The 24202-nt window shown below is 40.0% G+C and overlaps 1 protein-coding gene across 1 annotated transcript in view; it reads left to right on the top strand.

Moving 5' to 3' along the window:
• The window catches only part of SLC9C2 (solute carrier family 9 member C2 (putative)), a 79530-nt gene extending 56040 nt beyond the window's left edge, over window positions 1-23490 (top strand). Inside the window, exons 19-29 of the mRNA XM_064370862.1 lie at window positions 2130-2181; window positions 3955-4103; window positions 4785-4910; window positions 7047-7145; window positions 10402-10569; window positions 16511-16642; window positions 17877-18062; window positions 19578-19662; window positions 19902-19906; window positions 21565-21620; window positions 22874-23490. Coding sequence (XP_064226932.1) covers window positions 2130-2181; window positions 3955-4103; window positions 4785-4910; window positions 7047-7145; window positions 10402-10569; window positions 16511-16642; window positions 17877-18062; window positions 19578-19662; window positions 19902-19906; window positions 21565-21620; window positions 22874-22877 — 1062 coding nt within the window. The 3' untranslated portion in view covers window positions 22878-23490. The remainder of the gene's footprint in view (window positions 1-2129; window positions 2182-3954; window positions 4104-4784; window positions 4911-7046; window positions 7146-10401; window positions 10570-16510; window positions 16643-17876; window positions 18063-19577; window positions 19663-19901; window positions 19907-21564; window positions 21621-22873) is intronic.
• The last annotated feature ends 712 nt before the right edge of the window (window positions 23491-24202 follow it).

Below are 24202 nucleotides of genomic sequence, written 5' to 3'. Positions count from 1 at the left end.
CTATATTTCATTGTTTTTGCCCCCAGTGTTTGGTGATTTTGGTTATATTTTCACATGTGTCAATGAGGGTCTATGGGGAACGGTATCAATAGCTGAAAGGTGTTTTCTCAGCCCAGGTGAAATTCTTGATTTCTAACCAGGGATGGATTTAAATACTGATTACTAAAGCCCTAGGTACAATGATTGTGTGGATACGTAAAACCATGAATGGCCTAGAGGTTATCTCTTCTGGTTAGAGTTACCTCAGACTCTTAGTCAAGAAAGGCTCTTATTGAAATCAGAAGAGGAAAAGAGACCGTGAAGATACCTACCTTTATTGGATTGAACATTAACGTGTAACAGAATTCTGTCCTGTTGATTTACTTTGAAGAATGGAGAAGAAAATTGAAGAACTACTCAAAGGCTAGACTGATCTGCATTAGAAAGAACATAGAGCTATTCATACGAGAAAAGATTTCAGAAGCAGAGGAAGAGAGAAGAAAAACGAGAGGCGGTGGGGGGAGTTAAGGATGTGTTTTTAGGAATTCGGGAGAAGATGCAGAGAGTTGATGACAGTTTCCTTAACGTGTCACAGGTGAAGTGAATCCCCTGTGGCATATTTAAAGAGACACCAGTAAAGATTTAAATGGTCTTTTGAGATGTGTTTATTCTGGAACTGACTTGGTTCTGGAAATTGGCCTGTGGCAGCTCACCTTAAGAAAAATAAATGTATGTCCATGCCTTCATAATTACATTCTCTTTGTAGGCAGAAGTCAGTTCCCATTTGCTCTTGTGCAAAGGCTTTCTAGAGCAGTCTTACGGGGTTGCTGTAAGTCTAGTTTGATGGGAAAGGGGCCTAGCTGCTGTCTTTGTACCTATGCAAGCAGGGCTGGACTAGGGTATGTTGGTGCCATGGACAGGCTACTAATTTGGCACCTTCCCAATATTGATGCAGTGTTATCGAGTAAGAAGAAACAAATTAATAAAAATTACATAACTTATTCTTATATTCAAAATGAGGGATTCATTACATGTGATATTTTTATAAATCGAAACAAACACAAAAATAACCAAAAAACTCACAAAAACTTAACTTTGTTTAAACTTTAGATAACAAGCCAGTTGTTCCCTATAAATGGCACTATGCTGTGCGTTATTTGGCAGAGTTTCAGACATCTGTACCTGACAACTCTAAAGAACTGTCAGTTGTTTGATTCCAGGGCCGTCAGTGTAGCCAAGTGCAAACTCCCCAGTGACTCAAAGCTAGAGGGTAAACTTCATAAGGAAAAGTGCCTGGGACATAGTGGGCATCCAACAAATATCTGTTGTATAATTGATTAAACAGAGATTGGTTAGCCCTGGAGTGCAGTGGTTTATTCAGTTATCCAAGGAGTTATTTTTAAGAAATATGAACTAATCAACATCACATTTTCTCATTTTGCCACTTCTTTTTGTGCTCCTGATAGGCTGGCTTCCCAACTAGCTGCTCAGTTGGCTCACTCCCAAATCAGGGTCTGTCAGTGAGAATTCTCCTTAGTGCACAGTGGAGTGCATACTAATCTTTCCTGAGAACTATTAGGCACAGTAGTTATGCAAGCTACTGACTGTACTACACTCATTGATTGAGGCTGATGTCTGAGCATGAGCAAAGAAGCAGAATTGACCCAGAGGGAAGAATTGAGTCAATAGCTTCTCTAGATTTAACTAAGTGAAATTTCTTCTACTATACTTCCCTTTCTCAGAATTTAAAAGGAAAGCCATCTGGGTGTGGTGGCTCATGCCTGTAATCTTAGCACTTTGGGAGGCTGAGGTGGTGGATCACTGGAGGTCAGGAGTGTGAGACCAGCCTAGCCAACATGGAGAAACCCCATCTCTACTAAGAATACAAAAATTAGCTGGGCATTGTAGCTCACGCTTGTAATCCCAGCTGCTCGGGAGGCTGAGGCATGAGAATCACTTGAACCTGGGAGGTGGAGGTTGCAGTGAGCCGAGATCGCGCCACTGAACTCCAACCTAGGTGACAGAGCAAGACTCCATCTCAAAAAGTAAAAATAAAAAGAAAGCCAGAAGTATACTTGGTGGAATAAGTGTACTTCTCGGAAGTATACTTGGTATAATAAGATATGCATGTTTTTCTTAATATCTTGCAGAAACTATATGAAATTTTGGAAACCAACAAACAGGATGCTGTCAAAGAATTAGGTAGGTAGTTGAAGTATCTGAGATCTTAAAGTCACACCTTATTATTCCATAATTTAACAAAAGAAGAAAAATTTATGCTTTCATTTACTTACCCATTCATTTATGCATTCAACAAGCATTTATTAAACACAGCTAATGGGCCAGGTATGGGAAAGCAAAGATGGGAAACCCCGACCCTTAAACAGAAGTGTATGAGCATAACAATAGATAATTGCAGAGAGTTAGCAGAGTCCTATTAGTTGTCACGGGAGTGTAGAGGAAAGAATGAGGAGTGTGGAAAGTGTATTATGGTGGCAAGGTCAGAGTCCTCAAGATTAGAAGAAAAAGACACATGGAGGTTACCTTTGACGAGATGGTTTTGTTTTGTTGTTTTGTCTTTTGCAAAGATACCCTGGAATGTAGGGCTGCAAGGAATGTCACTTCTCAAGTATCTGCAGTCACTCTACCTTACTTGAAGCATGGAGCAGGAGCCCAGGGATTTTATACCAGGTGTTTTGGGTCAGCTTTCCTCATGTGGGGCTGTGGAGCAGGCTTTCAGTGTGTGCAAAAGCATCTGGTAGGGGGTCTGGTATATGTAAGGCCCTTAATAAATGGAAGTTATCAGAAAAGAAAGAAAGTAAATAAAGTAAAACCCTTTCGTATCGGTGACTACGCTGTAAGACACCATATGGGTATTACGCTTTCCATATCAAAATGGAAAGGATGTGGTCTAATGAATGAAAGTGTAAGTTTAGAGACAATAGGTTAGAATATTTTGGCATTGCCTCAGAAAACCCATGACCCATTGCTGCCATTTACGCGTTGACAGGTTTTTATTTCCGTGCTTTTAAAGATTAAGGGATTAGGATAGCTGCTTTATATTATGTTTTAGATCAGTGTGGAGTATTACAAAGTTTTCTCAGTTCACTACTCTAAAAAGCAGTGCTTGTTTCCATGTGGTTACTGGAACTGATTACTGAATGCTTATCATGGCAGGAACTGCTAACTGCTTTATATACATTAACTCATTTAATCCTTATAATCACTCTGTGAGGCGAATACTATTATTAGGGAGGTTAACTTGCCTGAGTAAGTAGTGAGCCAGGTCTCTAGCCCAGGTGTATTTGACACTAAAACCTATACTTTTGATCATTGCTACCTTTCACTTTAGTGGTCATTTTAGTTAAAAAAGTGAGTGAGTACCTTCGATATGGCAAGCACTGTGCTCCATGTTGAATATGAAGATGAAACAGATGCAGTTTTAACCTTGACTCACAGTCCAGTTCATGTCTTCTCATGTTTACTAAAGGGGAAAGAATGTGTGCCTTGATCTCAGAAACACCCACCAGCCAAAGTCCAGGAGTACTTTCATTCTTTCATTCAGTCATTTATTCATCTAACCAACAAAAATTATACAATATGGAGGATGAGACAGAGAAGTAAAAATAGTAACGTGATAATGTAATGAGTTCCATAATAGAGATATGGAGGAGATGCCATGGGGTTGAGACTGAGAGAGTGATTTTCTCTTAACTGTGGGGTGGGGAGTGGGGAGGGGATGTGGGGGGAGAAACCAGTTTCCAATTTTCTCATCCATAAAATAGCGTTGAAAATAACAAGCGTTATTTTCAACTCTATTTTATGAGGTCTTATTACTGACCTTACAAGTTCTGCGTGAAACTAGAATGAAAGAATTTGGTGAAGATGCTTTGGAAATTATACAGTATTATACTAATATTGGTTATTGTGGTTATCACACAGGCCACTTACTGAATTTTATTTTCTTTGCTGTAGGACTCATAGAGCGTAAGTGTCGTGATGTTGTCATTGCTTTGAAGACTAAGCAGGCAATCCGAAATGTGATTGCTGAAGCTCTAAAAAATCTCACCTTCCTTTGGTCAAGAGGCATTATTGATAAACATGAGGGCATTGAGATGAATAAGGTAATTTTACTTGATTCTATCTGCATAACACCCCAGCCTTCATGGTTACTTTAGCAGTGTGTAATGAGGATGAAGATTGAAAAAAAGTGTTTAACTGCAGGCATTAACTCTATAATCACCTGCAGCCTTTGGTAATGCAAATGACAACCAATGCCAGTGCTACCTGGTGCGCTACATTTGTCAAAACTACTTGATTGCAAGTAACAGAAACCAACTTGAACTAAGTTTAGTAAAAAAATGACTGGGGGATGTATTAAAAGGACACAGAGTGCTTTACAGAATCCACAACAGCCAGGCTATGTGACAAGGCCTAAGGAAGGGATTTGAACACGGATCTAGAAAGCTTTCTAGATTCTCCATTTCCTGTCAGGGTTGCCATCTGTGGCATCTTCCTTTGGCTCCCTCTATAGACTTACTAGACTCTTCTGCTTCTCCATCCACTGTGTCAACTGAATTATGAAGATGATAGGTTCAATCTGAGTTAATAAATCAGTGAAAATAGTAATAAGGGAAGACAAGGGACAAAGATGATTAGAGAAATTTAGATAGGGTGAGAGAAGCTGTGAGTCAAACATCAAGGTTCAACTTGCCTAACAGTAGCTTATTTAGATTTCCTTAGTTTTTGCCTCATGTCCATTTTCTGTTATAGGATCTGATCCCCTTTATTGTGATTATTTTTAGGTACTTCTTAAAAAACTAAAAGCACTAAATAAATTTCCAATGGCAATCCCACCCCCAACTCCTGACAAATACCTTCATAATATCATTTGGCTGGAAGGTAAAGATGTTCTCATTGAGTTCTTCAAGGTAAAGGTTCTGTTTTCTATTTTGGTTCAGGTTTGATAATTATCCATTTTTCCTGCTCCCTAATGAAAGATTTACAGAAAAGCATATTCCATACTGGCCAATTCAGGGAAAGCCAAAATGGAGGCCCAGGAAAGCCTAGAGGAAGAATAGATCTCTTTTTGAGCCTAAAGGGCAAAGATAGTTTTGCACAATGGCTTATCCGATTAGGAGTAGCTCTAGGTGTCTATTACCAATCCCATTCTATTTTATGTGTAGACTTCTCGATGTACACACTGGGAGAGACATTTTTTGGAGCAAGGATCTCAAATTTAAGTTATTGCACAGACCAGGCAGATAGTATAAAAGTAAAGTCGACTGGGCATAGTATAACAGGGAACAGTGAGAACTGAGGAGTATTCAAGTTAATGTTCTGTCAGCTGAGGGTTGCCACAGGACTTTGGACTCTTTCAACAAATATCTATTGAATATCCTCTACAAGCCGGAGACTGTTCTAGGTTTTGGGATATGGCAGTAAACAAAACAGATGAAGTAAACTACTTTCTTTTTTTTATTTTTATTTTTAGATAGAGTCTCACTTTGCTGCCCAGGCTGGAGTGCAGTGGTGAGATCTCAGCTCACTGAAATCTCCGCCTCTCGGGTTCAAGTCATCCTCTTGCCTCAGCCTCCAAAGTAGCTGGGATTACAGGCATGTGCCACCATGCTCAGCTAATTTTTATATTTTTAGTAGAGACAGGGTTTTACCACGTTGGCCAGGCTGGTCTCCAACTCCTGACCTCAAGTGATCTGCCGCCTTGGCCTCCCAAAGTGCTGGGATTATAGGCGTGAGCCACCATGCCTGGCCGAAGTCCCTACTTTCATAAAGCTTATATTATATGGATGGAGATGGACATTAAACACACCAAACACATAAATATATAGCCTACCAGGCCTATCAGATGATTGTAAGTGCTAGAGAAAAATAAGTTGAGAAAAGGTAACATGGAGAGGCCATGGAAGGCTGCTCTAATAAGGTGACATTTGGAGAGAGATGTGAAAGAAGTGAGGGAGCAAGCCAGGTAGATGTCTTAGTGAAGAGCATTCCAGGCAAAGAGAGTAGTGGGTGCAAGGAGGCCCCGAGGCAGGATGTGTCTGATGTGTTCCAGGAGCAGCACAGAGGCCCCTGGCAGGAGCAGTGCTGGAGGGACCACATGAAGTCAGTTGCAGAGAGCCCGAAGAACACAATTGACTCATAGGAGCCCTGGGCACTTCTGCCTTAGTGGACCTCTTCCTCCACAAAAAGCATTAAAAATTAGACTTTATGATTGTGTTAGTATAACAGTGAATATATTAGTATTACATATTAAAACATTTTTCTCTTATAAAACTAATTTTCCTCCTTCTGATTCTAAAAAACATTAAAACATTGTTGTAAATGTCTAAAAGTATTGTAGATGCAGGCGCTGTGCCTGCTGATGGCTAGTGGATGGCTCAACCCTGTCGCCATCCCTCCCTGCCTGAGGCATATGCCATCTTTGCTGTTACCCTAACTGCAGACATTCATTTGCTTCTGGATCGTGCATATATGAATCTTCTGCCCTGGAGGTCTTCAACTCATGTTATCTGGGCTATCCTCTTTCAAATCTCAGCTTAGCTGTCCTGTCTGCCGTAAAGGCCTCGCAGAACAACCAAGATAGGATCCTGTGGCTTTTCTGCATTTTTTTGCATAGTGCCCTGTCCCTGTTGTCTTCTTTGTCGTAATTATCCCACTTGATTGTGTAAATATCTACCCAACATAACTGCAAGTTTTTTTTCCAAAGTCAGGGAAATTGCTTAGCTTACCATTATAACCCAAGCTGAAAAAAAGTTTTCATTCATTAATTTGCATATTCATTCCATAGTTATGCAAGTTACTATGCTAGGTACTAATCACAAAGTTAAAGTTTGTCTGCCTGTCCCTTTCTTTCTAAAAGGTGATGAGGTAATAGCACATTACAGTTCAGTAATAAACCAAGAATATAGTTTGTGTTTTTATGCTACTTGGAAACTATTTTTAGCTTTAAAGTCATATATATAGATATACCATTTAGAAAAGTAGACTAGGAAGTTTTTGTGTTGACTGTCTTTTTTCTTTTCCTTTTCTTTTTTTTTCTCACTCAGGAAAGAGCCAAACTTGCCTATTTTGACTATGGCGATATCATTTGTAAAAAAGGTGAAATGCCACAAGGAATTTACTTAATTATTTCAGGAATGGCAATTGTAAGGGTCTATTGATTTTTGTTTGTTTGTTTTACTTAAAGTGTATTTTGAAACATGTAATTGTAGAATAAGAAGAAATTTAGGTACTGAAAAAGTTTAAATTTTTAATGTAATGAAACCATTTCTAACTCTGACTATGACAGCTGAGAGATAGCCAACATCTGAAATGTGCTTCCCATTCTACAAAATGCTGTCATAGTCTTTACTTATTTCTTGCAACAGTCCTGGGAGGAAGCAGGATTTTCAGAATGTTCAGACAAGGAAATCAATACTTGGCATGGCTTGAATTACTCAGGCCATGCCAAGGAAATAGGATGAGGATCAGAAATACAACTTTTAATCTGTCCAATGGGAGGCTTTTGTTGCCCAGAGAGAGAGAGAGAGAGAGAGAGAGAGAGAGAGAGAGAGAGAGGTCAGTAGAGTGATGGGACAAGAATCCTTTGTATTTGCATAATAGCAGTTTAGTAGCTGAATTCATGGGTGAGCCCCAGTTTATGAGCCAAATAATTCCTAGATCCTAGATGATGGTCATAAAATGACAAATCCTTAATATGGGAAAAATAACATATTTGGCTTTCTGGTTTTGAAATGGGTATATCAGACCTTAAAATATCATGGAAACAAACTACTATAATAAATAGAATGCTAACACAATATAACACTTATTTACTATTTGGCACTATTCTAAGCACTTTTCATGCATCCATTCACTCATTTATGCCACAAAATATTTGCTTCATTACCACCATGTGTCAGGCACTGTTAATTCTAGGCATGGGATTGACAAAACGGACACAAATTCCTGCCTTCTCAGAGCTTAATTACCCGTAGAGGGATAAAAGGAGATGGGACAATTAACAAAACAAATAAGTTTACAGTATGTTAGAGATGATGGAGATATGAAGAGATTAATTGTGATTTTTTAAAAGGTAGTCAAGACAGGCAATATGGGCTGGGCACGGTGGCTCACAGCTATAATCCCAGCATTTAGAGAGGGCTAGGCGGACAGATCACATGAGATCTGGTGTTCGAGACCAGTCTGGCCAACATGGCAAAACCCTGTCTCTACTCAAAATATAAAAATTTGCCAGGCATGGTGGCACATGTCTATAATCCCAGCTACTTTGGAGACTGAGGCACGAGAATTCCAGATCGTGCCACTGCACTCCAGCCTGGACAACATACTCGCTGTGTCACCTCGACTCACTGCAACCTCTGCTTCTTGAGTTCAAGTAATTCTCCTTTCTCAGCTCCCGAGTAGCTGGGATTACAGGCATGCACCAGCAGGCCCAGCTAATTTTTGTGTTTTTAATAGAGATGGGGTTTCACCATGTTGGCTAGGCTGATGTTGAACTCCTGACCTCAAGTGATCTGCCTGCCTTGGCCTCCCAAAGTGCTGGGATTACAGGTGTGAGCCATTGAACCCAGCCATCAACCCTATATTTTACAGAAAACTGATGCACAGAAAAAAAAATAATTCATTTGGCCCCAACTATACATACTCAGAGGTCAAAGATTACTTAGAACCCATGTCGTCTGTCTCCAGTATCCATGTGCTTAGCCATTATACTATACTCCCATAAGAATTCTGGGAAAAACACACTGCTGCCAGTGTTTATGAAATATGGCAAGTTCAGTACTTAAAAGCTGCAACTTGCTGTAACATGTTTCTTTGGGAATTTTCCTGCAATGACTAGACTAGCTAAGCCTTCTTAAACTATAGTCCAATGATGCTTGGTCTGAAGAGGTTATATTAGTACTCTTTAGATACCATAACAAATTACCACAAATTTAGTGGCTTAAATATATTATCTCATGATCCTGTAGGTCAGAAATCCAATGGATTCTGCCGATTTCTCTGCTTGGATCTCATGAAGCTGAAATCAAGTAGGACTGCATTTCCTTCTGCAAACTCTAGGGGCAGAATCTGTTTCCAGGCTCTTTGAGGTTGTTGGCAGATCTAGTAACTCTTTATAGCTATGGAATAGAAGTCCCTGCTTCTTCAAAGGCTGTCAGCTGGAGCCCACTTTGAGCTCCCAGAACTTCCCTTTCATCCTTGAATGCAGGCTCTCACGTCTCAGAGCAAGCAAAGGCATGTGGAATCCTTCAAACATCCCTCTCTGATGGACTCCCTTCTGCTTGCAAGGGCTCACGTGATTACAGTCCCCCCAATATTCCCATCTGTTGTTCAATCAAATACTAATCTGGTATGGCTGTGAAGTGGCTTTGTATATTTTTCTAAGGTAAGCTGATTAGTAGCTTTAATTCCATAAATCATCTTTTTAAGGTAGGCTGATAAGCAACCTTAATTCAACTACAAAGTCCCTTCATTGCAATCCCTAGATTAGTATTTGAACAACAGACAGGAATCTTGCAGAGGGGCCTCCTTTAGAATGCCGCCTACCTCAAATGTCATCATCTTTTCTTGGTTTGCAATAAGCAGAGGCATTCTTCATTGCTCAAAGATCCTTTGAATTGCATGCAAAATTACAGCCATTAAAAAAAAAATTCAAACTCCTCTGGAAGCATGAATGCCTTTAAAAGTTTGAATGCTAATTGCTTTTGCTCCCTGTTTCCTGTGTCTTGAACAATACCTTTCCTCTTTGATGTTTACAGCTAAACTTTCTGAAAAATTCCATAATCCTTCTCATCTCACTTCTTGCAGCTTCCCCGTAAAATCTGATACCTCTCTTCTTTCTCCAGTTATGCCTACCAGTTATTTTCTTGAAGTAACTCAACCATCCTATGTTTATCCTAAAACCTCTTCCTGTTGATGTTGCATAGTAATTATTCTTAAGCATTCAAAAAAGAGACAAGGCTTTTGTTAATGTCATGTCTTGGTTTGGAGGCATATTAACTCATGATATCTCATTTATATGTCCAAGCAATCAAAAGTTATTTCCACCTGATGCATTAGCCCACTGTGGCAAGAATATCTAATGGACTCAATGAGTGATTGCATTAGTTGCATACGATAATTACCAGTTTTGGTGGGATTTTTATATAAGACAGGCGTAAGTAGAAAGTTGTAAATAGGGGTCATTGTAAAACCAATGATTAGAAAAAAAATCCTTGCCCTGGGGAGTTGAAATGTGAAAGAAATAATGATTTTTTTTTGTGAAGCTAATTCCTTCACACTTGACAGGAGATCTTTACTTTCCACTGGAAAAATTGTAAGAAATAGTGGAAGCTCCTATGGTTTGATCAAAGGGTTTTTAATTTGTTCTTTTCCTTTGCACACTTTTTCCCTTTGCAGTTGCATAGTTTATCTCCTACCTTTGGAACAGGGAGTAGCCAAAGGCCTGATACAGAGTCCAGAGCCATGTTTAAAGAGTTCTGTACTAGTGGGGACATAATTGGAGAGCTAAGCTGTCTGCTTAAGCGTGAAATTGAATATACCGTCATCTGTGAAACTACTTTACAGGTAGGAAATGGTTCTGTCATGAGTTATTAATTATTCCTCAAGTAAATAAAAAAAGCCAGCATCTTTTCTTTCTTTGGGTTTTGACATCTTAGTCACGCAACCAGCTACTGGGAGGTGAGAAGGCAGATTTAGTGTCTCACATGCCAGGCTCTGCCGAACTCCACTGCACCCTGCCTGAGGGAGTAGTTATTTAACCTCCTTAAGTCTCAATGTCCTTGTTTATGAAGTAGAGAGAATACCTACCTTTTGATGTTATAAGGATTGGAAAAACATCTACGTAAAATGCCTGACATATGTAGGTGCTCAATAAATGGTCACCATTGTGACAATAGTGTTTTTGAAAGAATAATTTATTTGTTTTTAAAACAACCCCATTAAAAAGTGGGCCAAAGATATAAACAGATATTTTTCAAAAGAAGACATACATGTGGATAACAAGCATATGAAAAAAAGCTCAACATCACTGATCAATAGAGAAATGCAAATCAAAACCACAATGAGATACTATCTCACACCAGTCATACTGGCTGCTATTAAAAAGTTTAAGAGTAACAGATGCTGGAGAGGATATGGAAAAAAGGAACAATTGTACACTGTTGGTGGGAGTATAAATTAGTTCAACCATTGTGGAAGACAGTGCGACAATTCCTCAAAGCCCTAAAGACAGAAATACCATCGACCCAACAATCCCATTACTGGGTATATACACAAAGGAATATAAATCATTCTATTATAAAGACACATGCACATGTATGTTCACTGCAGCACTATTCACAATAGCAAAGACATGGAATCAACCTAAATGCCCATCAATGATAGACTAGATAAAGAAAATGTGGTACATACATACCATAGGAGAATATGTAGCCTTAAAAAAGAGTAAGATCATGTCTTTTGCAGGAACCATGGATGGAGCTGGAGGCCATTATCCTTAGTAAATTAATGCAGGAACAGAAAACCAAATATCACATGTTCTCACATATAAGTGGGAGCTAAATGATGAGAACACATGGACACATAGAGGGTAATAACATACAGTGGGGGCTATTGGAGGGTGCAGGGTGGGAGGAGGGAGAGAATCAGGAAAAATAACTGATGGGTACTAGGGTACTGAAATCCGGACAGTCTCTCAGACCACAGTGCAATCAAATTAGAACTCAGGATTAAGAAACTCACTCAAAACCACACAAGTACATGGAAATTGAACAATCTGCTCCTGAATGACTCCTGGGTAAATAATGAAATTGAGGCAGAAATCAAGAAGTTCTTTTTGAAACCAATGAGAACAAAGAGACAACGTACCAGAATCTCTGGGACACAGCTAAAGCAGTGTTAAGAGGGAAATTTATAGCACTAAATGTCCACATCAGAAAGCTAGAAAGATCTCAACTTGATACCCCAAAATCACTATTAAAAGAGCTAGAGAAGCAAGAGCAAACAAGTCCAAAAGCTAGCAGAAGACAAGAAGTGACTAAGAGCAGAACTGAAGGAGATAGAGACACATACACACAAAAATGCTTCAAAAAAAAATCAGTGACTCTAGGAGCTGATTTTTTTTTAATTAGCAAAATAAATAGGCCACTAGCTAGACTAATGAAGAAGAAAAGAAAGAGGAATCAAATAGACACAATAAAAAAAGATAAAGGGGATATCAACCCTGAACCCACAGAAATACAAACTATCATCAGAGAATACTACAAACACCTTTAAGCAAATAAACTAGAAAATCTAGAAGAAAAGGATAAATTCCTGGACACATACACCCTCCTAAGACTAAACTCGGAAGAAGTTAAATCCCTGAATAGACCAATAATGAGTTTGGAAATTGAGGCAGTAACAGCATACCAACCAAAAAAAAAGCTGAGGACCAAATGGATTCACAGCCGAATTCTACCAGAAATACAAAGAGGAGCTGGTACCATTCCTTCTGAAGCTACTCCAAAAAAATTGAAAAGGAGGGACTCCTCCCTATCTCATTTTATGAGGCCAGCATCATCCTGATACCAAAACCTGGCAGAGACACAACAACAAAAAAAATAAAACTTCAGGCCAATATCTCTGATGAACATTGATGTGAATATCCTCAATAAAATACTGGTAAACCAAATTCAGCAGCACATCAAAAAGCTTATCCACCATGATCAAGTCGGTTTCATCTCTGGGATGCAAGACTGGTTCAACAGATGCAAATCAATAAATGTAATCCATCACATAAACAGAACCAATGACAAAACCACATGATCATCTCAGTAGATGCAGAAAAGGCCTTTAATAACATTCAACATCCCTTCCTATTAAAAACTCTCAATAAAGTAGATATTGATGGAACATATCTCAAAATAATAAGAGCTATTTGTGACAAACCTGTAAGGTATATTGCTGAGTCAAAATGAGGAAACTGAGGCCAGTGCAAGAAAATGAGAATCCAATTTATTCAGCTCTCGGGTGAGGTTCTGTGGTCCGGGAAGGGGCCAGAGAAGTCACGCTGGGCTTCTCAGGGCGTGGGGTTTTATAGGGAGTGGAAGTTGGTTATTAGGGAAACAAAGAGAAGACAGTTTCATTGGTTAGAGGGAGTCAGGGCGCTGATGGGGTGAGCTGCCATTGGTAGCCAGGCGGGGCTATTGGTGGGTCGACTAGCTGAAGATGTCCGTGTTGAGCTGCCGTTGGGCGAGTCTTTGACGGGATTTTTAAATTTTGGTGGGGTCATGCGGAATGCCAAGGTGGGTGTGGGGAGCCCGCGTGGAGAGGCCAGACGCTGAGTAATGTGTCTGGAATGACGATGTCGTTATCAGGCGCAGAGAGGGATGGGTGTGTCCATTTGGCTCCTGGCGAGGCAACTGGCCTCACAAAACCCACAGCCAATATCATACAGAATGGCAAAAGCTGGAAGCATTACTTTTGAAAACTGGCACAAGACAAGGATGCCCTCTCTCACCACTCCTATTCAACATAGTATTAGAAGTTCTGTCCAGAACAATCAGGCAATAGAAAGAAATAAAGGTATTCAAATAGAAAGAGAGGAAGTCAAATTGTCTCTGTTTGTAGATGACATGATTCTATATTTAGAAAACCCCATTGTTGGCCGGGTGCAGTGGCTCACACCTGTAATCCCAGCTCTTTGGGAGGTGGAGGTGGGCAGATCACCTGAGATCGGGAATTCGAGATCAGCCTGACCAACATGGAGAAACTCCATCTCTACTAAAAATACAACAAAAAATTAGCCAGACGTGGTGGCGCATGCCTGTAATCCCAGCTACTCAGGGGTGCTGAGGCAGGATAACAGCTTGAATTTGGTAGGTGGAGGGTGCAGTGAGCTGAGATCATGCCATTGCACTCCAGCCTGGGCAACAAGAGTGAAACTCTGTCTCAAAAAAAAAAAAAAAAAAAAAAAAGAAAACCCCATTGTCTCAGTCCCCAAACTCCTTAAGCTGATAAGCAATTTCAGCAATGTATCAAGATACAAAATCAATGTGCAAAAATCACAAGCCTTCCTATTCACCAACAATAGACAAGCAGAGAGCCAAATCATGAGTGAACTCCCATTCACAATTGCTATGAAGAGAATAAAATACCTAGGAACACAACTAACAAGGACCTTTTCAAGGAGAACTACAAGCCACTCCTCAAGGAAATAAGAGAGGATGCAAACAAATGGAAAAACATTCCATCCTCATGGATAGGAAGAATCAGTAGCGTGAAATGGCCATACTGCCCAAAGTTATTTATAGATTCAATGCTATTTCCATCAAACTACCATTGACATTCTTCACAGAATTAGAAAAAACTATTTAAAATTTCATATGGAACCAAAAAAGAGCCTGTATAGCCAAGACAATTCTAAGCAAAAAAGAACAAAGCTGGAGGCATCACGTAACCTGACTTCAAACTGTACTACAAGGCTGCAGTAACCAAAACAGCATGGTACTTGTACCAAAACAGACATATGGACCAATGGAACAAAACAGAGGCCTCAGAAATAACCCCACACATATAGAACCATCTGATCTTCAACAAACCTGATAAAAACAAGCAATGGGGAAAGGATCTCCTATTCAGTAAATGATGCTGGGAAAACTGGGAAGTCATATGCAGAAAATCAAAACTGAACCCTTTCCTTACACATTCTACAAAAATTAGCTCCAGATGGATTAAAGAGTTACATGGAAAACCCAAAACCATAAAAACCCCAGAAGAAAACCTAGGCAATACCGTTCAGTACATAGGCATGGGCAAAGACATCATCACAAAAATGCCAAAAGCAATTGTAACAAAAGCCTAAATTGACAAATGGGATCTAATTAAACTAAAGAGCTTCTGCACAGCCAAATAAACTATCATCAGAGTGAACAGGTAACCTACAGAATGGGAGAAAAGCTTTGCAATCTACCCATCTGACGAAGGTCTAATATCAAGAATCCACAAGGAACTTAAACAAATTTACAAAAAAAAAATCCCATCAAAAAGTGCCATAAACAGACACCTTTCAAAAGAAAGCATTTACGTGGTCAACAAACATTAAAAAAAACTCAACATCACTGATCATTAGAAAAATGCAAATCAAAACTGCAGTGAGATACCATCTCATGTCAGTCAGAATTGTGATTATTAAAAAATCAGGAAATAATAGTTGCCGATGAGGCTGTGGAGAACTGGAAAGCTTTTACACTGTTGGTGGGAATGTAAATTAGTTCAACCATTGTGGAAGACATTATGGCGATTCCTCAAGGATCTAGAACCAGAAATACCATTTGACTTAGCAATCCCATTACTGGGTAGATACCCAAAGGAATATAAATCATTCTACCATAAAGCTACATGTACACATATGTTTATTGCAGCACTATTTACAATAGCAAAGACATGAAACCAACCCAAATGCCCATCAATGATAGACTGGATAAAGAAAATGTGGTACATATACTCCATGGAATACTATGCAGCCATAAAATGGAACGAGAACATGTCCTTTGCAGGGACATAGATGAAACTGGAAGCCATCATCCTCAGCAAACTAACACAGGAACAGAAAACCAAACACTGCATGTTCTCACTCATAAGTGGGAATTGAACAATGAGAACACATGGACACAGGGAGGTGAACAACACACATCAGGGCCATTTGGGTCTTGGGGATGGGGTGCTAGGGGAGGGAGAGCATTAGGACAAATAGCTAACGTATGTGGGGCTTAAAACCTAGATAATGTGTCGATAGGTGCAGCAAACTACCATGGTACACGTAGACCTATGTTACAAACCTGCACATTCTGTATTTGTATCCCAGAACTTGAAGTAAAATAAAATAATTTTTAAAATAAAAAATAAATAAAAAAAAGAAATGAGCCAAATAATTCTCAATCTTTGGAGACTATCTGATGCAACAGAGCAGGATTGAGTCTTAGGGGTGCGTGGAGTGGAAGGAAATGTTTTAACAATTTCATACCATTTCATTTTGGAAGAGGAGAGAAGGCATGAGTATAGTCACAAGGCTGAATTGAGCTAACTGAAGCTCGTGTAACTTGAATCTGAAAGTGTATCCTTTTTATTCAGCTGTTTGTCTCTGGAAACAAAAACCTTGAATGAGCTCACTTTATCTACCATGACAATAAAAATAGATAAGTTCACATGGCTTAGTTCCGGAATCCCGGGCTTTGGGCTCATGAGCCATATCCTTCATTGTATCTATTGACTGATATGAATTTTTCTGATCTTTTATTAAAGTCTATAGCTTTAATCAGACCATACATGTCATCATCTTATACTTAGCAAACAACCATTTTCACAGTACAAATGCTTCTAAATGACAAGAGTAGCAAAATTATGCTAGACTTGATAGTTTTTCTGAGAGGTAAGTGAAGCTGAAATCCACAGGATCTTGTTTTTTGATGGTCTTGTAATTTAGTTCCAAATCAAGCTGCTATGGCCTGGTGCCTTTTTGTTTCAGGCCTGCTTTATCTCCCTGGAGGATTTATATGAAGGTTTTGATGTCTTCTGGCCATCTCTGGAATATAAAATATGGCTAAAGCTTGCTCTCAAGACTGCCTATCAGTATTTTGAATCAAGTCTTATTGATGAGGTAAGTTACATGATATTAATATTAATAAATTTTTGTGCACTGTATTTTTTACAGAATGCACTTCATATTTTTGAGACAAAAATAGAAAGGAAATGTGTGTTTGATTTTTTTTTTTTTTTTTTTTTTTGAGACAGAGTCTCACTCTGTTGCCCAGTCTGGACTGCAATGGCATAATCTCAGCTCACTGCAACCGCTGCCTTCTAGGTTCAAGCAATTCTCCTGCCTCAGCTTCCCAAATAGCTGAGATAACAGGCACTTGCCACCAACCTTGGCTAATTTTTGTATTATTAGTAGAGACAGGGTTTCACCATGTTGGCCAGGCTGATCTCAAACTCCTGACCTCAGGTGATGTGCCCACCTCAGCCTCCCAAAGTGCCGGGATTATAGGCATGAGCCACTGTGCCTGGCCCTGTGTCTGATTTTCTAAAATGAGATTGCTAGAATTTTAACTGCCCTCTTATCCTGAGTTCCTGTAGGTTGTCAATCCTTTTGTCACAGTTAATTTTCCCAAGCTACTTGCAATCATTTCTAAAAAAAAAAAAAAAAAAAAGTAGATTCAAGTCTGTGTCCAAATCTCCCCTTTTTATAAGGACACTACTCGTTCAAGTTAGAGGCCCACCCTATTCCATTATGACCCCATCTTAACTAATTGCATCTGCAATGACCCCATTTCCATAAGGTCACATTCCAGGATACCAAGTTAGGACTTCAGCATAAGAATTGGGTGGGAGGTGGTGTGTGTGTGTGCGTGCGTGCGCACGCGCGCGAACAATTCAACCCATAACAACGCCCTCCCAGTTCTAAAGTCTGTGATGCTGAACCTTGAAGTATATATAGCTCAGACTCAGTGGCTTGTTTGGTTTTGTGCTAGTCCTAATCACCTGTCAAGTGGAATGGAAGCTTACCGCTAGGTGAACCTCTGATTCTTTTAAGACTCTAGCTCTTGTGCAAATAGAAATCTCCTGAGTCATAGCCAACCACCCTGCTGTGGCTGAGAGCTCACAAATTAGGGCTGGGCAACAGTATCCAGGGACCATTAAGAGCATAAACACTTGGAATTCAGAAACTTGTCAGAGGCTGTTCTGAATGCTAAATAAATTCTGTCTGTTGGTGCCAGCGGCCGTGTGCCATCTGACACCCACAGAGAATTCAGATAGATCAGTGAATCTGTTTTCTTCTTGATACCATCTGTCAATTTGTATGATTTATTTTTAAAAATGCGATTTTATTGTAGGACTTAAGGTTTCAGAAGTGTGTGATGTACAATCATGCATATGTGGAAACTTTATCAAGCTATAATGAAATGACTATTGATAATATGACCATGAAATTTGTTATCATTGTGTATGGCAGTGTAATTGATACTAAGACGGAGGAACCATATTTTGCACCTTGCATTATACCTAAAACCTGTGAGCAGGTAAGGAGTATCATTTCTAAAGAGTCACTTGATTTTCATGGTGCCCCAAAAGTGACTTTAAAACTCAACTGACCACCTTAAAAAATACGTAACCTGGAATGACCCTGCAGTTCTTACCTGCCTTTTACAAACAGGAAAAAGGTAAGGACGGCTTCTGTGTACTGTAGTACAGGTGCCCTACACAAGGGTGCGCTCAACGGATGGGGAGCTGGAATCTGCCTGCTGTCTGCTTGTCATGCCCTTTGCCCTGGCACGGGACTGTGCCAGAGGAAGGATGAGATGCAGTGAGTTTTGCCTAGTTTACATCAAGGCAGCGATGCCGTGTTCTAGCATAGCTCTGAAAGTATCTGCACTGGTTCACAAGAAAGGAGTGGAGTAGGGGCCACGGCACTTTGTGGCCACGTTAGGGGCTGTGGACACAACTTGACAGTGGGTCCTGGGCGGTGGGCCTCAGCATTCCATGCCTCTGTAAAGACAAAGGAAGTGTGACCACCTAGGACATAACAGGGCACGGGAAGGGTAGAAGCAAAGTGCCTAATGGCCCAAGCTGCCTGCCACTGGACAAAGGAATGGGGAGGACCAAGAGGCCGTGGGAAGAGCTGACATCTCTTTAAGTCTGGGGGTAAGTTTCTCCCCTTTGGGAGGGACCTTTTCTCCCCGTTCAGACTGTGAAAAGTCATTAGGAAAATTTGTCCTGGAAAAGTTGGTAAACCTAAAAAGTGAATTTTCCCCTTTCAAAACATTCTTATTTTGTATCTTTCAACAATTCAGAGGATGAAGGTAATTTATATGTTTTTAATAGAAAATTAAAATCTTTTTAGCTTTGAAACAAAGGGTGGGGGTAAGAGGCAAGGGGGCAACAGGAGTAATGCCTACAGCTTGGTTTGTTAAGAGACCAGGGTTTGGAGTCAGGCACACTTGGACTTAAAACTTGACCCCTGTGCCTATTTATACTCGAGCTTAGATAAGCTGCTTAACGTTTCTGAACCTCAATTTCCTTCTTAGTGAGATGAGGATAAGGTCAGCAGCCATCTTATCGGGTTATTGTGAGGATTAAATGAGATAATATGTGGTAATCTAAAAATGATAGTTCTAATGATTACTAGTGTGCTGCTGGCATTCCGGGAGGCACATTTTATAGCACATGGGACAAATGGTCTAAGAACAGAAGATAGTCTGGCCATCCTGGGAATGCTGGGCCTTGAGCCCTTGAGCATCAGTAGAATAAAAGTAGCTCCCTGGATGCTGGGGATTCCCTACCTTCCAAACTGGGAATTTCCAGTGTAGTTACAAGTAAGGTGTAGATATTTCCTTTCTGGTGTCCAGATATGCAAAGACAATTTGCTGGTTGCTTCTCAACATCAAAGAGGATTTGAAATTTAGAAGTTAGAGCCAAGATTGAAGACCCAGCTCTAGGCTTTGGCTTATTTTTCATATTCTTTGGAAAGGTTAGGAAGCAGCCAGGTTAGAGATCAAAGAGTGCTCTTTTGACTAATTTTGACTTTTCTCTTCTAGGTTCAGGGAACTTCTGATTTGAGCAAGCTGCTGATAATCCAAGCATCTGAGCCTGACCGCAGCAATAGTAAAACCAATGTCATGGGTAAGGGATACACCTTTACTGGTAGGATAACTATTCAATACATGTGAAATTCCCTTAACTCTAAGAAACTGATTTGAGAGGGCACTGTGTGGGTTTATCATTATTCCCCATCCTCGGGCCCACCCTGGCTGCCACGTCGCTCTGGGAAGTCACACATGAGAGACTTCCAGACCGTAGAATCCAGGTGGCTCCTTCCTCTGCCATGTCCCTCCCTCCATACCCTAGTCAGGGGAGAGCAGCTTCTGTGGTGTACTCTATTGCTGCCCTGGTAGGCTGGAGCCACGTGGTGCTGGCGGTGCAGGAATGGGGAGGGAACAGACTCACAGGGGCACAGGTACAGAGAACTGGTTAGCTTCCAGCAACTGAAGGGAACAGGAACCATGCTCAGTGAGTATTACAAACTGTGACCACAGCTACAAGTCAAATGACTTGCCTTGAGTACGCTTTGATAGTCACTGAGTAGTTGTAGTTCCGTTTATTAGCACCCAACTGCATGCATCGTGGTGCTAAGCATTATACAGAGAAGCCATGATGGGAAGAGCTTGGTCTAGAAAAAACACACTGAAGATCTTTCATCTTGTGCTCAGCATCCCTGCCCTCCCAAGCCCAATGTCAATATTCTCCCAGCTGCCCCAGCTTGAATACACACTCTAGGTTTGTAACTCTAATCTGCACCATCCCAGTGTTTATAATTCATGTGATCCACCAGTTTAAATATTATGCAATTCTTAATGGATTGTTACTTTGGGGGGAGGATTTACGTGATTTCAAATAACAGTGCAAAGAGTGATATTTTCTCTTATGTGTCACTATTTCTCAATTGCATACTTTTTATAAAATGCAGCCCCACTGTGTGCTGGGTACTGTACCAAGTGCTAGTTGGTGAGTGAGCCAGACAAGGTATTTGCCTTCACGAGGAGGAGAGACAGATATTCTATAAATAATTATGCTTTTCCCTTGGCAGCTCAGAGGTTCCCGTGGCTCACCCTCCACCCCCTCTTCTAGGGTCATATACAGCTCTGTGATTTAGGGAGCTCCCTCTGCTCCTGGGTCACCTGTTAAAGTTGGCTAGCACTGAGATGACCATTTCCCCAGCCCATGCAGTCTCTTAAGGTCTGCCACTCTACTGCTTCCAAATCACCCTTGGGGCACAGGAGTCTATGGCAAGGCTGGGAACTCAGGGCCCAGTGTCAGTCTCCTTGGGGCACCCTAAGAAGGGCTATTGAGCCAGAGATCTTATGCACTGGCAGGGGGCAGGGCACAGGTTCCTACTGTTTTTGTGCCCACAGGCCTCTTTTCTTCATGAGGTCCTCTGTAATCATTTTCAGATGGAGGGAAACACATCGCTTTGTATTCCCATGGGTTTCAGACAAAAGTCACAAATGGCAGGCCCATGGACTGGAGCTAGCCAGCACATTGAATTTGGCCCCCTCTTGTTTTCTTTTAAAATTTCAAAATTAGTTGCCAAGTAGAAACAAATGTTTTGCATTTTAAAAATGCAGATTTTGAAGTTTTCATGAAAAAAATGGGATCTGCCAGCACTCAAGCCCTCATTCCTGTTCATGGCAACGGTGAGCTAGGGCTGAGTATCAGTTGACTTTTATAGAGGGAGCAGACACTCTGCAGCTTGCCACGGTCCCTCTCGCCTTTACTCAGCCCGCTTCAGCTGTTTACATGATCTGCCTATTCTCATATGAGTTTGGCAGCTCTTGTATTGGACTTTAGGGAGCCTACTACAAACCTCTGAGGGAAGAAAATAAAGGGACATTTGCGAGGGGGAAAGGAAAAGGGAAATTTATAGGAAGAAAGCAAATAGATTTTTCAAAATATTTTCTTGTTGCCTTTCCTCTTAAATTCCTAATATACTTTTTCTGTTCAATGCTTGGATTTGGTTAGCCTCAGTTGACCCAAGTCTTCAAACAACCAGGAGAGTATATAACTGGAAGACAAAAGATGAGGTAATAAACTTGACACTTTGATTAGATTTTTTTCTTATTGCAAATATTGAACTACACAGCTAAAATAAATTAAGGTAAAATAGCAAAATGTAGGTGATAAGAAAAGACATTCCAAGCTACAACTCATTAATTTGGACAAATTAGAGTAATGCCAATCTGAATTACTTAAAAATTAAAGTTACAGAATATTTTTGAAAGATGTAATTTTGCCCCACCCCATTTCCACCCCGCTCACTGATATTTAGGCTGAATAGTAGGTATCTATGGAATTTGGGGTAAAGAGGGTCATACATCATGCACATGTTTAGACACTAGAGTCTAAACATCCATGTTTCTGCCTTTGGAATGTAGATTCCTGGCTCTATGGATTGCTGTGCTTGCAGCATGTGGAGTCACAGGCTGATCATAGGCATCTTCCTAGAGTACCAATTTTACTTGAGCATCTTTTAAATGAAGAAGTGGGCCAGGTAGCAGTTATGGTGCTGAGCACAGGCTTCAGGCGCCTTTAGCACCCTCCCTTCTCCTAGCCAGGTGCTAAGTCATCCCAAGTAAACAGCTTTAAGAGAAGGAAAAGGACTTCTCTTTAAGAGAAGTCCCTTGGCCCACCTCATCCCCAACCAGACAGCCACCCTGAGACCCTTCTAATAGCATTGTTGATACTGCCACTGTTATTTATGATAATCAAGGTGGTTTGCAGTATATTTGTTGGGGGAAGGAAAGTTGCATTCATGAAATTTATGGTCAATAGTTCCTCTAAACAAGGTAACTTGGTTCTTTTCAGGCAGCTCTTCTAGGGCTTTCCTTTCCTCTCTCTTAAAGGGACCTTATTTCACAAATGGAAATTAAGAGTCAAATAATTGAGCTCCTCATTTGTTACTGTCTTGTCCAGGCCCCATTACTTAAAAAGAGTCTCATTCCGATTTACAAAAAAAGTTTCCAGTAGCCCTGCAATCAGTCATAAAGTTAATTAGAATTCAACTTGCAAAACATTTCTCTTCTTCTTAAACACACCTTTGTTAGACTACTCCCGTTGAATTAATGTAGTATCTCTTCACGAGATGACAGTGTAGAGATGCACATGTGATTAATTGTATGCATCACTCTAAATCCGTCATAGGAAGATCTTGTAGGAGAAGTGTTTCAGATAATAAAATAGAAATGCTTAAATGAGTTTTGTGGCTCCATTTAACAGGTAAGAAGTTTATCCTAAAATGCTTATAGTCTAATATTTAACTTTTGACTTTCTTTTATAGTTGAAAACTGGATACCACTTTAGAAGAGGGTATTAGTGATACAAATACGATGTGTGGCGTCAGGTTAAAGACCAAGCTACTTTCTTCGCTCAAATGCTAAAGGATTATCTGCAATGAGTTCACTTAGAAGCTACTGAAACAGGTTGCTGCTGCATTTATTTTATAAGGAATGGATGGACTGCTGTAAAAACTCTTAATTTTAAGTAGCTGCATTATATTTGAGATGTTAAAAAATTCTGCAAGATACTATGATACACTGAAACATATGTCCTACCAAATGAAACCCTGTTTCCAGCTAAGAGTAAATTTTAACATAGTGCATTATAAAAAGTGTTGTACAACTGATATATTACTGTTTAAAGCCTAGAACCTGTAATTTTCATTTGTGAAATTGGTATAATTAGTACCTCATTAATATTTTCCAGAGTATAGCTATTCTCCCCTTCCCAATTTGGTAAATATTGAAAAACAGAATTATATTCCACAATCTTAGTAACTTTCAGTAAGTAAGTAATTTTTGCTTTCAGTAAAATTTAGGAGAAAATAATATTCTCATATTGCATAGTACTGTTTGATGTCACCTTTCATTTTATTTTTAAAACTCAAATAAAGTTGAGTTTTATGGTATGTTTATTGTTAGAACTCATTATTCCATTTCATCTCAACAAGACTGAAAGAAATACATAATACTTTAGAAGAAAACCATAATAGAGGTGTTACAGGAAAGGGGTTAGATCCAGACCCCAAGAGAGGGTTCTTGAATCTTGTGCAAGAAAGAATTCCAGGCAAGTCCACAGTGCAAAGTGAAAGCAAGTTTATTAAGAAATTAAAGGAATAAAAGAATGGCTACTTCATAGACAAGAGCAGCCCCGAGGGCTGCGGGTTGCCCATTTTTATGGTTATTTCTTGATAATATGCTAAACAAGGGGTGGATCTCCTTTTTAGACCATATAGGGTGACTTCCTGATGTTGCCATGGTGCTGTAAACTGTCATGGCGCTGGTGGGAGTGTAGCAGTGAGGACGACCAGAGATCATTCTCATCGCCATTTTGATTTTGGTGGGTTTTGGCTGGGTTCCTTTACTGCAACCTGTTTTATCAGCAAGTTCTTTATGACCTGTATTTTGTGCTGACCTCCTATCTCATTCTGTGACTCAGGATGCCTGAACCATCTGGGAATGCAGACCAGTAGGTTTCAGCTTCATTTTACCCAGTTCCTATTTAAGATGGAGTTGCTCTGGTTCACGCACCTTTGACAGAGGTAAGAATAGAAGAGAATACAAGAGAAGAAGTTCAAACTATTAAGAACCTTCTGGATACCTAGCTTAAT

This window comes from Aotus nancymaae, unplaced genomic scaffold, assembly GCF_030222135.1.
Source record: "Aotus nancymaae isolate 86718 unplaced genomic scaffold, 86718_ANA_hifiasm-v0.15.2.pri h1tg000108l, whole genome shotgun sequence".
Taxonomy (NCBI): Eukaryota; Metazoa; Chordata; class Mammalia; order Primates; family Aotidae; genus Aotus; species Aotus nancymaae.
Note: the sequence above shows the minus strand (reverse complement) of the source record. Positions and strands in the feature narration are given on the sequence as shown.